Source organism: Mycteria americana, chromosome 1 (assembly GCF_035582795.1).
Source record: "Mycteria americana isolate JAX WOST 10 ecotype Jacksonville Zoo and Gardens chromosome 1, USCA_MyAme_1.0, whole genome shotgun sequence".
Taxonomy (NCBI): domain Eukaryota; kingdom Metazoa; phylum Chordata; class Aves; order Ciconiiformes; family Ciconiidae; genus Mycteria; species Mycteria americana.
The window spans coordinates 54,419,249-54,435,644 of NC_134365.1; the positions used below are offsets into that span (position 1 = coordinate 54,419,249).

Here is a 16,396-nt window from a genome sequence, read left to right on the forward strand (position 1 = left end):
TTATACGTAAGGAATTTAACTTCTCAGTTACACCAAAAAGGTACGTAGAGGTCATCAGACAGAAAACACAAGAGTACTCTTATCAGAATTCACTTAGCAACTGCAACAAAATCAGACCTAAACAAAATTTTCTAAGAGGTTTGTTAGGACTCTTTCTTACTAAGTTTACCAACAACAATGAATGACTGGCAGTAGCTCATTTTAGAGCAAGCAACAATAACAATGGCATGCAGAGCAGGACACATGCAGACAAGCCACTGATAAAAGATAATGTCTTCTTAGAGACTAGCTGTAATAAGGATACCAAGAACTTTGTTGCCTGTTTTTTTATTACTTTAATTTCAAGTAACTAGTAATTACTCAAGAAAATCTAGATAACCTGGCGCTGAGGGGGTCGCTGATGAGCTACTCCAAGGTAGGACCCCATGATGGTAGATGTCTGCAAAGGCTCTGATGGACACCAGTATTCAAGGGCAAGTTCCAGATTAAAGGGGTCTTTCCTATACAATTCAGCAATCTATCAGAGAAAGGAAGAGATTAGAAAAATATCAACTATACAAAGAAAAGACAATTACTTCAACAATAAGCACTGCTTCTAGATAAGTTAAACACGCCTAAGAGGCAAAGCATCCCACGGCTGGTGTTCCATTCCTTAAAACTCTCTGAAAATGACAGCTTCTAAATAGCAGTATCAGAACAAATGACAGCCAGAGAAATTCAAAATGCACACATAAGTAAAACTTTCATAACTTTCTATCTAATTATTATAGATTAAATCATTGCTAAGAAAACAGTGTCATTTCTCCTTAAATAACCATTTGTGTGCCTTGATATATCAACTTAAAAACAAGTTAGCCAGTACCAGGATTATAAATCTTGCCCGTTATCTGAACATACAAATTTCTCAGAGTAAATTTTCATTTCTAGTTCTTCATTAAGTTTACTATATATCTCAGAGCTACTTAAGAAAGCATTTCACTATAAATTTTCCTGTTAATGTCCTATAACCTAAAGGACTACCTTTGGAAAAGACGAGTAATCCCTATATTAAAGACTGCTATATTGAAAATTGCACACTTGTACATTTTCATGCTAATAAGGGGAAATGTACAAGTTTAATTTATTCATGAACAGAACATACAAAATGCACCAGTTCCATATGTGAATCTGTTTTCTGATGTGGGGTGTTTTTTTTTGAAAGTGCAGTTTGGTAACCTTAATAACTAACATTTAAATAAACATATTTATGTAAATTTTCTTTCAGTTTTATTTTATTTCAATTTTCTTTCTTTTATTAAAAAATATGACAGAAACAGAAAGATCTTTCTTTTAAATGTACACTTGTGGTCAAAATTCTACTGAAATTAGGGAATTTCTAATTCCAGAAGCCTTAATGGGGTCGCCTTGCCCCCACTCTACAGCAAATACAAAACAGTCTTCCAAAATTCTCATTACAAATACATCAACACATGAAAACTATTCAAATATTCCAATCCTTTATCAGAATAATTGTCAATAGTAGGGGAAAACCCCTAAAACCTAATTATAGTTTACCCATAGTAAATAGGGAGAAATTTGAAGACTTACAGAAACATAAAACACTGTGTAAACATTAAGGTCTAGATGCACAAGGGTGTTCCATTCCAAAGAATTTCCATGCATTTAGCCAGATCTCAACTCCAGTGATAGCCTGTAGTCTTAAAATTCCTATTTCTAAGTTACATTAAAATAAGATGGCTTAAGATAGATATGTTAAGATATTCTTATTATAATTTAAATTTTAGATATTTAAATATTTTGTAAAATAACTTCAGCTCAAGAATTCTTCAAACCTAAGGAACAATGCAGTATTTACTTACTAAACAAGAATTAAATGACACTTCATTAACATCAGAAGCCAAGACAGTAAATTAATTCCTTTACATGAAAAGTTATAGCAAGTGTCTAAATTTAAAAAACAAAAATCCCTCTAATCCAAAAAGGAAAAGATCCAGCACTGTATGTTATCATTCTGATACAGGTTTTCTGATGAAGAAGGAAAGTCACAATCACTTTTTGCCACAGTAATTTAAAAGAAAATAGGGCTTACTAAAAGCATTAAATGCTCCAGATCTCTCCGAAGGGAAATAGGTGGATCATTACCCATCTGAATACTCATGTGGATCATGCGAGCATCTTCATCAGCACGGTTCCTCAGCTGTTTCACCTACACAATTTATGAAGTGGAGAAAAACACTGGTCTATATTTAGCTAAGAATGAAACAGAACAGAAATAACAGAATTGTCTAAACAGCTTATTAAAAACTAAGAAAAGCAAATGAACTTGAACTTGCACATACATGATAAGAATATTCAATTTTTTTTTTTGCTTAACACACACCCCCCCCAGGAGCTTACATTTAAAGATATATTCAATTACTTTCTTACTGTCAAGGCCCTTCGTTCATAGCAAAAGCCCTGAACTTATACCATGGGAGTTTTTCCCAACTGACTTCACCAGATCCTCTGGTTTGGCCCCAAAAGGTGGATCCTTTTCCTCTTTTTACTTCAAAAGCTAGATGGGTTAGCTTCAAACAAAGGAAGTTAGATCATTATCCACAAGGAGTGAAAAGAAACAGAAAACACTATAAAATAATGTTTTCTGTATATAGATCTGTGGATTGCACCTTTCTTAGCCATGTAAGGCTACTTGTACTTACAACTACTTTATGTTTTGAAAAGTTTTGGATTGATGTAATTACTTTGGACCTAGTCTGTAGCAACTAAAAGCATTACTACATGTCAATAAATACAATAAGGGAAAAAAACCAAAAAAAGAGAGAAGGGAGGGGAAGAACAACTGCAGGAATTATAAAAATAAAAAAAAAAGGCCCTTTAATTAGTATCTTAAAATTCTTTGTGTTGAAAAAAAAAAAACTAATTACTAAACAAAAACCAGCTGACATTTAATTTTAATGTCAAAAAGGCTTTGACAAAATACCCCACCAGAGTCTTATAGAAAGCAAATAGCCATGAGATGAAAAGTTAAGATTTGTTAAATATTAAGCAGACATTGAAGAACAAGAAACAGAAATAAGCAACCAATTCAACACACCAAACATTAAAACAATAGAGACCAGTTCATGGTCTATAATATATCTTAATTTGCAAAACTGAATGAGCAGCAAAATAATTGTGTCTCATCAAGAAAAAAAATAGTTAAAAACTAGAAATGACAGTGGAAAGGGTCAGGGCAAACTAGCCAAATTAGTATACTAACAAAATTAATACACAGACAAAATTGAGTGTTGATGCATGAAATAATGAATTATCTGAACTACTAAAGCTAATTATCAAGTTCTGAATGTAATGCAGTCAACCAAAAGATTTATCCAAATCATCACTGGCAAGCAGCATAAATGTTAAAACTATACAGAAGAGTTAAATAAAATGCTCACTTACAGATTTAAATAAAACTGAAAAAAGTTTTTTTATATATATGTGGGGGAAGAAAAAAAAAAAAAGATCCTGCAAAGCAGACACTTTTTCTTTACCTAAAATTTGAGATTCGGTAGAAATAGCTGAGTGCGTAAGCCAACCACTAACTAACAGCAGTTAAGACAAAAAATTCCCTTGTAGGGCTATATCCCAATTGCCTGCTAACAAAGTCTTTCCTGTAAAACAACTAGTACTGGCCTCTATCAAACTGGAATACAAGTCAACAGTCATACTTTTGCTTACATCCTGTATTACAAAACCCTACTTGTAATGAAAAATCTCTGTCTTCATCTTCAGGCATTAGCTATAATCAACTGTGATCTAAGCCAAAGCAAAAAAACTGAAATGGAAGAGAAATAGTCTTCCCAGAGATAAAACCTCCAATTCCATAATGCCATGAAGATGAGAGATGTACCAACAAACCAACCAACAGCCTTGGGATTTTCAGGCAGTTCTGTGGATACATGAGACAGGGTCACATCTGTTCTAAATCTAATATGGCAGCAACCTCAGCCTGGGTCAGTCTCCAGCTCTTCCACCTTCATTCAATATCTACCTTACATCTCTTTCATAAAAACTGGTATCGTTACAGGGAGACATTTCATCTTTCATAAAGCAAGACCACCCAGTGAAGAACTGCCTCATAAAAATGTTCCCAGTTCCAAACCTTTCTGCACTCAACTGTTTAAGGAACTTCCATAAAATATACCTCACATATTACTCATATATTCAAAAGATTTCCAAGAGCTACTGTGTCTGTAATACAGAAAACACCATTGCATGCAGCCTTCAAAGGATGTCCAAAGCCTGTTAACAACATGGTAAGTGTTGTATGCAGGCAGCCATTGCAGCAGAAATAGAGCTGTAAAGTTATTAAAATGAACTTGTTTGAACTGACATTATACTTGTTCTATGGATATTCTGTGCGTTAAAAAGATAGCTTGAGAAAACAACATGTAACACCAACAGATTATAAATAAATTAGGATTAAACCTAAAAGGTGTCTACAACATCTTCATATATGCCCTCAAAGATTCTTAAGGCTCAAATATTGTTTTTCCTGCCAATATTGTTCTCATTCGGCGAGGTTACAATGAGCAAAACAAAATTTTAAATCCTTCTTTTTGCACATTGAAAAAAGTAATTATTTGGCAACTCCAATTACAGCTCAACACAATGAAGGTCACAAAATAAAGCCTCCATCAATTAAATAAGTGTTTTCATAGAATTTTAAGTTTCCATGTCTAGATACGAGGTCTTGCACAAATGAAAGTTATAATTGCTTCAAACTTTTCGTAAAACCCTTTTGCAGCATTTCTGCTGTTCTAGTGAAAACAGCTGCTCATTTTCCCAACAATTGATACTACTGAAAAAGCAGAATCCCTCCCCTCAAATATGGAAAAGATCATTAGTAAAAGAGTAAGTTAAAAACGAGATACAAAACCCGTAAGTTAATTTAGGTTACACTACCGTCTGTATCAAAAGAAAAAAACCCACGGCAACAAAAAAATCAATACCCACATACATTGCCAGCAATTTCAGCATTCACTTAAATTTTAATCATGTAAAACAAAACAAAACCACTACCACCACAAAAGCTTGCTTTGCAAATCTCACCACACTGAAGTGTTTTAAAAATCACATTCTGCTTCAGTGTGGAAAACAAACCCCAAACCATATGAGTTCCATAAAGTCAACAAGTTTTCTGAACTGCCGCACCTCAAGCTGAGGGTCATATCTGAATCTCTATGCTACCTGTCCTAGTGTTAGAAATACAGAAGAGATGCCCGCATTTCTCAAGAACTGCTATTCACACAAACAACTTACTTTCATTGGCATGAGTGCAAGGAAGTCTGTGACAAGGTTATGAATTTTGCGAATGTAAAATTCCTCCTGGTAGAAATTTTCAGACCCCACAACAGATTCAGTCAGGAACAGGAAGACATTATCAGCAACCGCTAGCTCTGCCATTGCTTCATCTGCCTCAGTGAACTCTGCAAGAGCTGGGCAACAAAAATCACAAGAGATAAATTACTATTATCTGTTACCAAATGAAACATATTTCAGAATACCCAGCTGACAAGCAAATCGACATGCTTCTATCAACTATGTTTTTTCTACCGTACAGGAAAACACTAGACTGGAAAAGACAAGTTAATGTCGGGTGGCGATCTCAACTTTCTTCTTTAATAAGTGTTAAAGTGCATAATCCATTTACCCAATCAAATCTAAGGTTGTGAACCAAGAATCACAAACCAACCTTAATTAAAACATTATAATTAATGTTTACATCTTCTCTAATAGATATTCTTGAGTAGACTCAATTCTGACCTAGTAGGGAGCCTGGAAAGTTGTGAAGTACAGAGAGAAAAAAAAAAATGAATAATAGATTTGTCCTCTCAAGATACTGAGGTTTAACATTTACGGAAGTAAAAAGTCATAAGCATGAATCTATTCTTAATTTAAGTGTTCAGATGATACTAAAGCTGCTAAAATGCAGTCTTTCACATTTTTCAGTACATTAAAATCTCTTTCACTTCAATGAGACACTATGCAATATTACTAATAACTAATTATTTCTAAATCTGCGTACATTTCAGAGCAATTCAATTCTTGACAACCACACTCACATACTGAGAAAGCTTTAAAGGAGTGTCAATGGCAATTTTATCATAAAGGTAAATACTAACACTTCAAAAAGGTAACAGATACTTTGACTTACACCACTTGCAAGCTCTGAATACTAATGTGCAGCAACTGCACTTTAGGGTAATTTACCTGTCACATCAGATAATTGGGATATTCCTCGTAATGCCAGTGCCCAGGCTAATCTAACAGTAGCTTGCAGGCCCGGTAATTTCCAAGGCTGAGACTCCTGAAGACGAGTGTGTATTGTTGCTATATACTGTCTTTCTGCTAGCAGAGGGAGCCGGTGCATCAAATCTTGAAGAACAACAAAAAACACACACAACACCAACACCCAGTAAATGAATGTGAAAACAAACATGCAAAATCCTACCAATTTCTTACTGAACAATAACAAAATTGGTTAAATAACAATTTATCCATCTGCACAACATAATCTCTTTGGGAAACCTGCCAGCATTACCTTCACGATCCTCCGTGCCTTGTTCCAGAAAGCTGACATCAAAGCAGTAAAGGAGAGCCATGAGAAGAGACAAGTTCACGCCATCCAGTGAGCCATCAGCTTCCACTGTTACTTTCTCCAGGTAACTTATAAGGATTAGAGTGTCATCCTTACTCAGTGGTGACTGGCAGGTCCAGACAAACAGACTTTCAGCCAAGGACTGTCGGCATTCTTTAATGAGGTCAGAAACCTTTAGAAGAAAAACCAAACAAAAACTAGTGAATATAAATATTCTGGCAACACGTTCAATTTGTCCTCAAGTCAATCAGTATGACTAGGTTCAGTTAAAAATTATCTAAAGACAGCAGCTACATAAAATGTTTGGTTTTTTGAATTGCAAAACAACAAAAGGCACACTTCTGCTTGTTAAATGCATTCATATTCTCATGTATTTCATGTGAGATGTGAGTAGATATCCTGGAATATGACCACATGCAAACCAGCATCTCTGTCAAGGTCAGGAGACATGAATCTACATAGAACTTTCGTAGCTGTAAATGCATCACATCAAAGTCACATTTCCTGTCTCTAACACACAACTGCACTGGTAGTTATATCCAGGTAAAGTCATAGTCTTTCCCCTTGCCCCAAAAGAGATGCCCTCAACTGACTATACAAATACCTAACTTCTAAGACATTGAGAAATATGAAAGACATTTAAAATTAGAACCTTCTTCCCCCAGGCAAAATATTTATATCAACTTCAGAATATAAACATAAATGAAATTGATCATCCCCTATTACATATGGAACAAATATCATGCCCAACATAAAGGCTATCAAGCATTTGCATACTAAAAAATATATATTTTTTTTTAATCTGGCAAAATATTGCATGCTATGATACAATGAAGTACAACGGCTCTTGAAAACCAAGTTTGTCTTTTTTCTAACAGTTACACCAAAAATTACCTGTTTTCAAATAAGGACAAACATTTAATTCATTTGTTAACTTTACTCCTCCCCTCAAGCTGAGTTTTAACTGCTTTAAGACTTATGAAAACAGTAGAGGTTAAAAAAAAAAACAAACTTAAAAAATAAAAAGCCACTAATGGCCTTTCATTATGGTCTTTATAAAACTGTATTTTATTTAGCTTAATTACAAGCTTCTAATAATGTTCTTGCCCTATATCCATTGTACCCAATTAAATGAAAAAATAGAGAGCTATAAGCATTCTATCTCCAGTAAAATCACATGCATGGTCATAAAGAGAAAAACATTTCAACATTTAACACAGCAAGAGATTTGCACACAGACTCCAGCAGAATAATAGTTCTAATGAATACAGAGGGAAATATGGTAGTCCACCTAAAAGGAAGAAAAAAAAACTTCTAACATTAAGCATTAAATTAATTTTAAGGTAAAATTAAGGTAAATTAAGGTAATTTAAGGTAAATCAGAAGGATATTCTTTGCATAGCTTCTGGATTAATAGCAAAAGTGTAAATCTAGTTATTTGGTGCAAAACAAATTGACTGATTATAACAGAATAATTTTTAGACAGATCATCCATTAGAAAGAATTTCAGAAATTGAAACAATAATGTTTAAAATCTTCCTACTAGAAACATACTCTGCAGTTAGTCACAGTCTCAATTAAGTTCAAGGTTTACAAAAATGAGAACTCATTTTCAAGCAATTCTCACTTCACTATTAGAAATGCTTCTGTTCGTATTAACACAATTGGATTATTAAAAAGAACATTATTTGTCTGACTAGACTTGGTTTCAATCTGTTTTAATAATTTGTGAATTTTAGTTTGCTATTTTTATTCCAATGGTGCTCATAATGGTAGTGCTGAGAAAAGATGATTTAATATACAGTCTTTAGAATAAAATTTAAAAAAAAAGAAATTTACACATAGTGCAAATATTAGGCTTACTTTCTTACTGTCCTTGATTACACTTCTTCACTAAAAATAAAGTATGCCCTAGCATCGGGGAGCAACAGCAAAACAGAAATACAGCAAAACAGAAATGCAGGAACTAATCTGGATCCCACACTGGTGTAGCACAAGCTGTGGAGCAGTTACTATGATCCCTCAGACAGTAACAGAGCTTGCAAAGGTAGAGAACAGAAACTAGAATGACAAAAGTTTAAAAAAAAAAAAAAAAAAAGAGAAAAAGAGAAAAAGAAAAATCACTCCATGTCTCTTGGCAGTCTAACTGTATTCTAATCTGTGCAGTAATTCAGAAGAATATTCACACTCAGTGAATATTTACCTCTTTGCGATGTTTCTCACTGCCCAATCCTCGTTCTCTCTGGAGTTTATCAAATTCATTATTCAAATCAATGTGAGACACAAGAGTGAGAATCTTCTGAGTCAAACCCTGCTCCATTAGGTCATCTGTAAAGCGTGTTGTCATGGACATTAACTCTTGACTATAATGGAAAGAATATAAATTTAACAATTAATCATACTATTCCCAGTCACAGAGGAAGTCTAAAATAATGAATCCCATCAAATGTATTTGCTGACAGAAAATGTACAACTACATTACATACATAAAGTAAATAAATGTGCATTGCTAATCAGTAAGCAGTGCTCTCTCAAAACATTATGCTGAATGGATACAAACTCTTTAAGTAACTGTAGGTTCAAGAACATGGAATATGAGAATACAACATGGATTAGCTAGTTAAGATTTCTATCAAAAGGAAAAAGTACTATACATAAGATGCACATAAAACTCACAAGCTCACAGTCTCTTTCTTACTAGTAAACGCAATTGTCCAATTACATACACCCTACTGAAGTGGTGGCGCTAGTTCTAAAGTAATCATTTATTTTCTGTTTCAGAATTTATATTTACACTAGAACACATCTTTTAATCTTTCTCTAGTCAGGCAATCACTGTGCATTGGAAGTAAACAGCGCGTACCATTTTCTTTTTAAAGTCAAAAAATGTTAGCATATTACATTCGCCAGCATATAGTGCATCCGTTTTAAGGAAAGGCAGGAGCACAATTCTCTGTTCTGCAGGACACGGGAAGTCAGAACACAGCAAGGGTAGAAACTTAGTCTCTGAAATACTGAATAATCATCACTAGTTCGAGCAACACTGACTGGGAGGGTGTCTGAAGCAAAACACTGCCAAAAGGTGAAGTAGCATGAAAGAACTGAAAGTAAAATGGAAATCCTTATAATCCAATAAAAATATGTGCAAGAAAAAAGAATATTATGCTTAAAAAGAAACATGAAAGCAGCTGCATCAGGTTATGAGAAACAACCAAATTTGAGAATATTCATATTCCCTTGAGCCTAATTAGTCCTAAAAGCACTCAAAGCAAAGAGCTTTGATCAGCTCATCACCCTAATACAGACCTGAGTTCCAATGTCCACGTCTTGCCTTGGCGTGACTGGATGAGGGTTCGTAGTGAATTGGCAATGCATCTTTTTCCATCCCAGTACAACAGAACAGCCACTAGACCTCTTGTAAGGCCAGGAAAATGAGGTTGCTGGTGTTCTCCTATTGAATGAAAATGCACAGAATTTGAAAGCACAAAAAGTTGAAAATACACACTTTGATAACAGCTCTATATCTTTGTATTTCTAATTGAGATACAAGTGTAGCATTCAAAGCAACCATGGTTATTCACTATCACTTTGATTTGTTTCAGGCACTTAAAAGAAATCACAGACATTTTGGGTGCTATTATTAAAATTGATATTCAACTATTAAAACATCCAAAAGTTTAAAAGACATAGAAGTGAAAGTCCTTAAATATCCTAGTCCAAATGGTATTTGCAACTGATATCTATCCATCTTAATAATGAATTCAAGCCAATTACCAGCAAAATATCTTTTCTTTATTCAAAATGAAAATTTCTGTCTGAATTTACATCAAATTTACATCTACATTTACATTTCAAGTGCAAAATAGAAAGCAAGGTTGACTTGAAGATGGCTTTCCAAAGGTGACAAATTCACAAACTATTTCTTTAATGAATTTTTTAAAAGTTAATGATGAACAGTAGCTAGTAATGATAACTAAAAATTATATTTTAATAACTCTGAAATAAATTTTCTACATGCAAAGCATGTGTCACTTTCCAGAATAGTTCTCTTACTAATCAGTTATTAGATTATGATCCAAATAGTCACATATCAATGTATAACTAATACATGATTTGAAGAACCAATATCTGTTACACTGCTTTGTAGAAAAACTCTCAATCAATTATTTTTAAACTATTTTTAAATTCAGTGATAGAGAAAGTAAATCATAAAAACCCCCTCAAATTATTCCCCCCTTTGGAATAGCTGCATAAAATATGAACATTAAGGTTCAGAACACTGTTATTGTATTACATTACATTGACAGTAGATTTCTTTTTAGGAACATTCTATGTTAGGAAGCTAAGGCCTTGACTGAATCATGCATTCATGTTAAGCATACACTTAAATAAGAAGGCCCTATTTAAGGTGTATTTCTCCAGCTCTTAAATATTTTCCCTTCTCACCAGCTAGAAGGAGCTCAACAGCTGCCAACTCTCCAATATCAAAGAGGTCACTGAGGATAAAGGCTTCTCTGATGAGTTGCTCTGGCAAAAGCCTAGTTCCCTGCTGACCCTGGATAGCAACCCCTTCTGTACTCGCTTTCTGAATTTTCTCATGCTGCTGAACATTCTTTGGCTGCAAGAGAAACAAGCATCAGAACTTATTCGAAATGGCAAAATCAAATACTGAATAAAGCTGTACACATTAATCCTTCTTCACAAGTACAGTTCTGACAGGTTAGGTTGTCATCATAAAAACAAAGGCAGTGTTTTTAAACACAGAGATAGTAAAGGCATCCTAAAAATGCTTCACGCTTACACAGCAACGATCTCTTTGTGGGAACATACCAAAAATAATCTTATACAATCAGTGCTTACTCAGAATCAGTTTACTCAGAATAATGGAGATTGAAAGTAAATTTTGATACAATTCTCAACAGGAATCAGTATCAGCTCAATGAAAGACATCTGGGTTGTTGATCAGATCTGTTGCATTACTCCAAAGCACTAATAGAAGAAAGAATGATGTAGAAAATAAACTCAGACACTAAAATATACTGACGAAATTCTACAGCTGACTGTTAAATTTTCTGACCTATCAGTTTAAAAAGCCATATGCTATTTCAGAAGTAACACCACTGAAAGAAGACCTATTTCTAATTGCTACCTTGTGATCCATCAGCCAAGAAACAGTGAGTTTTTCCACATCATCTCACATTCCTAACACAGCACATTCTATATTTTGTAAATTCATGTGTTCACCTGTTCTGTGTGTTCATTAACCTGAGTGAAGCATGAGCATGGACCAAAACCAGACAAAATAGTTTTGTGCTTTATTTCAGACACACAAGAGTAGCAGAAAAAGCTAATACTTGACTGATGGATCATCAGATACTTTTACTATTCCTTTCAAAATAGCATTCAAATAATGAGAGAAAAAAGTATGCTATAGATAAAATTATTCTGTACAAGACACAAAATAATATGTATTATTCAAGCTATTTTGTATTCTTACAGCAGAACAAGATTGCTATAACACATTTGTGTTATGTACTGTAAAAATGTAGAATGAAAAGAATGGTCAGGGCCTAAATAGTATGTAATACAACAAAGAAGACAGAGTAAATCATCAACTCTCCAACTCATTCCACAGGAGAGCATTAGTCCAGTACCGGATTTCTGAAGAGAGAAATGAAGTCAGATTTGTGTTTCTTCAAAACCTGGTCAAGGCGATGAATAGCTTCAGGTTGCCTTTTCCAAATGGCATTCATTACAGTCTGCCATATGTCCTTGTATGGACCCCACAAGCTGGCAGCTAAAAGAAGAAATAAAACAATGTATTTGAAACAGAGAAAGAAATAAATAAATTATTTATACACTATTTTCAATAAGTAGAATTTTTTAACTTACTGTTAGTCTCAGCTTGACAGTATAGACTGTTATGCCCATCAAGCAAAGCGTATTTTCCTTTCTTAAGGCACAAAAAACAACAACAATAGTCTGATATAAAAACTAATTGCAGTTAGGGAGCTAGAGAAGCAGAAAAGATGATGTATGCAGCTAAGTTCCGGGGCTGGAAGTAATCTTATAAAGATATTTGATACAAGCTCTGTAATCTTTCGTCTTTATATACCTAAGAAATTCCATCCACTTCAGTAAGATTACAGGATAACTAAGAACTGGACAGCAGACCTTGAGTTTGAACGTAACTTGGTAAGGCAGGCTTCCTGCTTTCCATTTTTGACAGAAAAATCCAAAACAGAGAAATACCTAATATATGAGGGACTGAAAAAGAACAACAGTATCAGAATTTGTCGCATCATTGCATCAGTCTGCGTAGAATAAAATAAATTAGAAACCAAGAATGTAAGTTTAAAGGCAATATTACATAAGAAACAAAAATCATAAGCCTAAGGACACTTTCTTTCACATTTACTCATCTTTCTCATTTTAATTTAAAAAATAAGTAAATACAAGTACTTTCGATCCCCAAGACACATTTGCTGCTAACATTCTGTACAAGAACTTCATAAAGATATGAATTTCCTTTACTAGAAGTAGACAGATCAATATAAATAATAACCTGACTATGTTTAGAAGAGACAAGATTATTTCTGGAAGCTAGCAAGCATAAATGTATTATTTAAGACAAGACTGACCCTACTCTAGAAATACAATCTCTCCTCTTCCTCAACACTGAAAAGAAGTTTCCTTTGCATATTTCAAATCTGAATTTAGTACTACAGCTGAACGATCTCTTCCTCACTAGAAGTTGTATCATTCAGAACTCAAAGTCTGTAGCATGAAGATTGCACTAGAAGTTTCCTTATCACCAGGTCTCATGAAAACAGTTTACCAAATTAGTCTTCAGACTGCAGCCAGAATCGTCTAAACTGAAAACCTTACAGATGGAAAATTATTCTTACCTAGTATTAACATCCTATTTTAAAAAAACTCAAAATTTTAAGACCCACATTAAACAGAAGTACCAAAATGTTTCCCTTGCTAGATATGATTTGTATTTGTGAAAGTTTCAGATTCTACACACCACAAGTCACTGCTAAACATACCAAGTAAATTTATTACCAATTGTATTGTTTGCCTGCGAGCTACCACATAACAACCACTGTCTGACTGCAGGTAGTGTTATGTGTTTCTGAGCATCTACTGAGATGGTCCCTGACCCAAAGATATTATAAGCTAGCGGTGGTTCTTGCACACTACAGTTTTGCTAGTGGAAAAGCTACTTTAAGAGGTTGCTGCCCTCCTTCATTTAGCGCCACTTGTTCCCAACCGTAAACATGCCCGCTTCATTAACTCTGATGGACTGCACTATAAGTCATGTTAGTCAAATGATCCAAATTAAAGAAGGGGGGGAAAAAAAAAAAGGCAACATTTTCCAGAGCTCTTCCAATCTTGGTTTTAAAAATCAGAGTATTTCATTAACACAGGTTACAAAGTGGTCCTGATAATCATAAAAACAACTGAAAGAGCAATGCCCGAAGCACAGAAGGAAAGAACAAGTGGGTAGTGAACACCAGAGACCTCTGAAACTGGCTTAGTTTCTGCAGAAATGATAAAATAGAACTATGCCCTGCAGAGTAGCCTATATACAAAAAATACTAGCATTTCACCTAAAACTGCTTAACTTTTTTTTTTTCCTTCTTCTTTTTAATGTACAAGTTAACACTGTGGTATAAAACCAAGTACAGAGGCAACATTTTATCTTCATGTAGCTTGTTCTGACCAGCTCTAACCCTTAAGGTAAACCTGACTAGGTGCACCAAAGTCAAACATATCCACACCTCATCTTGACCAGACTGCTTACATTAAGACAACAAGCAAGAGGTAGCTATTCTGATGTGAAGGTGCCCCTCTTCTTCATACAATCAAGACACCACCTCAAAGTAATGCAAAATGCTACATGAATGCCCTGAATAATAAGGCAGCGAAAACCAAGTTGAAGTGTAGCGAGCGAGCATGGAGACAAGAGCAGGTCTCCAAGCGAGATCACTGGTTTCAGTCAGTTTTACCACTACCTAAGGTGTCTTGGAAACAGCAAATCAAGTAAAACTTTGTCAGTTTTATTCTGTTGCAAAGGAAGAAACCACACAAAACAAGAATAAAAACAAAACAAACCCTCTCACCCCAAACTCCACACTAACAAAAAATATGGTCATTTACAACGTAATTAGCAGTGCCAGTAGAGCTGTACCTGAGAGGACAGCATGTAAAAAAGGACAAATCCTCTGTCCTTTTTAAGCATCAGAGTGTTTTAATCATACAACATTACCCCTGCAGAGACAAATTCACTAAAAATAGCTACTATTGGATGAATTATTTCACACTCCAACCTGTGACTGGCTCTCCCACATAACTTCAGAATTCAGAGATTTACTTCTACTCGAAACAGTCTTTTCGCTCTTATTAAATTACCGAGTCCAATAAATACCAGCAGCAATCCACAGTGCCTGCCAAAACCTGTTCAAATATTTCCCTGGCCCATTTGTTTCCTCTTGTCCCTACAACGTAATTGCTTCACACCAGACCAAACACACGTACTGTAAGGCATTAAAACAAATTAAGGATCTAACTTTTCTAACTGAAAACTCTTTCTTGGATTAGTTTATTTTCAGCAGAATCACATCTACAACCCAGTTGCTCTGTGATGACACAAGCTATGCTAGCACAAAGATGGACTATTGCAGAGAAAGGAATAAACAACTGGGATGGAAAAAAGGTTGGACTTCAGCAACATGCTGACTTTTTCCCACTTATGCTGTTTCTATTATTATTACAGTTTTAGAAAGGCTGACCATCCCATCAGGTACAACAAGGAAGGACAGGCTGGGTTGCTTCCTTTGGCAACAATAGCAGTTGACACTTAAGCCTGAACTTTTTGCCAAGTTATAGACTTAACCACGCTATGTATGTTCCCACAAACAATATACTATAACCTAAGGCAAATCTTCATTAGTTTTAGTGCCACATCTGCTTTAATTTTTATCTCATCTTTCATGTACAAAACTCCTTCCCCTATTTTTTTTTAATTATAAGGCTATAGAATCTCTTGCCATCTAATTTATACAATAAAGTGTAGTCTCATTTGAATGACTCCAATTGTCACTTTAACAAAGTCACATTTCAAATGAAGAGTCTTTGCTTTATTACTGTTTTTCTGTGAGGGGGCAGGGATGTAATTGATTCAGTCAGATCAAAATATCTTCTCTGTAAAATTTACTCCTTGCTTGACACAGGAATGGAGCTTTTAATTTTATTAACTAGTCACTATGACATACAGCACCTTAGTTACAGACCTCTTGGCCATGCCCATATTCCAGTCACAACTGCTTTTCACAGGGTCTCCATTCTCCCTGTATAAAGCTAATGAAGCTCAACAGCAAATGCAACATCTTGCACCTGAGACAGATTAACTCCACGCAACAGTACAGGCTGGGGACCAAGCAGCTAGAAAGCAGCTTTACAGAAAACACGCAAGTGTCCTGGTAGACGGGAAGCTGAACAGCAGCACATCCTTGTAACAAAGAAGGCCTCTACGCACCAGGCTGTATTAACAGAGTTGCAGCCAGCAGGCGTAGGGAAGTGATTATTTAGGCATCTCAGAGTCCTTCACTCCAGTACTGTGTCCAGTTTTGGGCTCCCCAGAGCAAGACACTGAAATAGGGACCCGGCAAAGAGGATGAATAAGGAGAGGATGAATTCACCATGTTCAGACTTAAGAGAAGAAGGCTAAAGAGGGATGGGAGCTTT

General features: G+C 35.0%; 1 protein-coding gene across 3 annotated transcripts in view; it reads right to left on the minus strand.

Annotated features, from left to right (window-relative positions):
- NUP205 (nucleoporin 205) overlaps positions 1-16,396 on the minus strand; it is a 53,239-nt gene that overhangs the window by 35,626 nt on the left and 1,217 nt on the right. For 2 of the 3 annotated variants that reach the window (XM_075498108.1, XM_075498117.1), the window contains exons 2-10: positions 12,298-12,440; positions 11,090-11,261; positions 9,950-10,094; positions 8,847-9,006; positions 6,587-6,815; positions 6,256-6,420; positions 5,305-5,480; positions 2,090-2,206; positions 380-517 (exon numbers count right to left, since the gene is read on the minus strand). In XM_075498108.1, the coding sequence (XP_075354223.1) occupies positions 380-517; positions 2,090-2,206; positions 5,305-5,480; positions 6,256-6,420; positions 6,587-6,815; positions 8,847-9,006; positions 9,950-10,094; positions 11,090-11,261; positions 12,298-12,440 (1,445 nt within the window). Of the gene's footprint in view, positions 1-379; positions 518-2,089; positions 2,207-5,304; positions 5,481-6,255; positions 6,421-6,586; positions 6,816-8,846; positions 9,007-9,949; positions 10,095-11,089; positions 11,262-12,297; positions 12,441-12,895; positions 12,937-16,396 lie in introns of those variants that run through there. The other variant, XM_075498127.1, reaches the window with a different exon arrangement.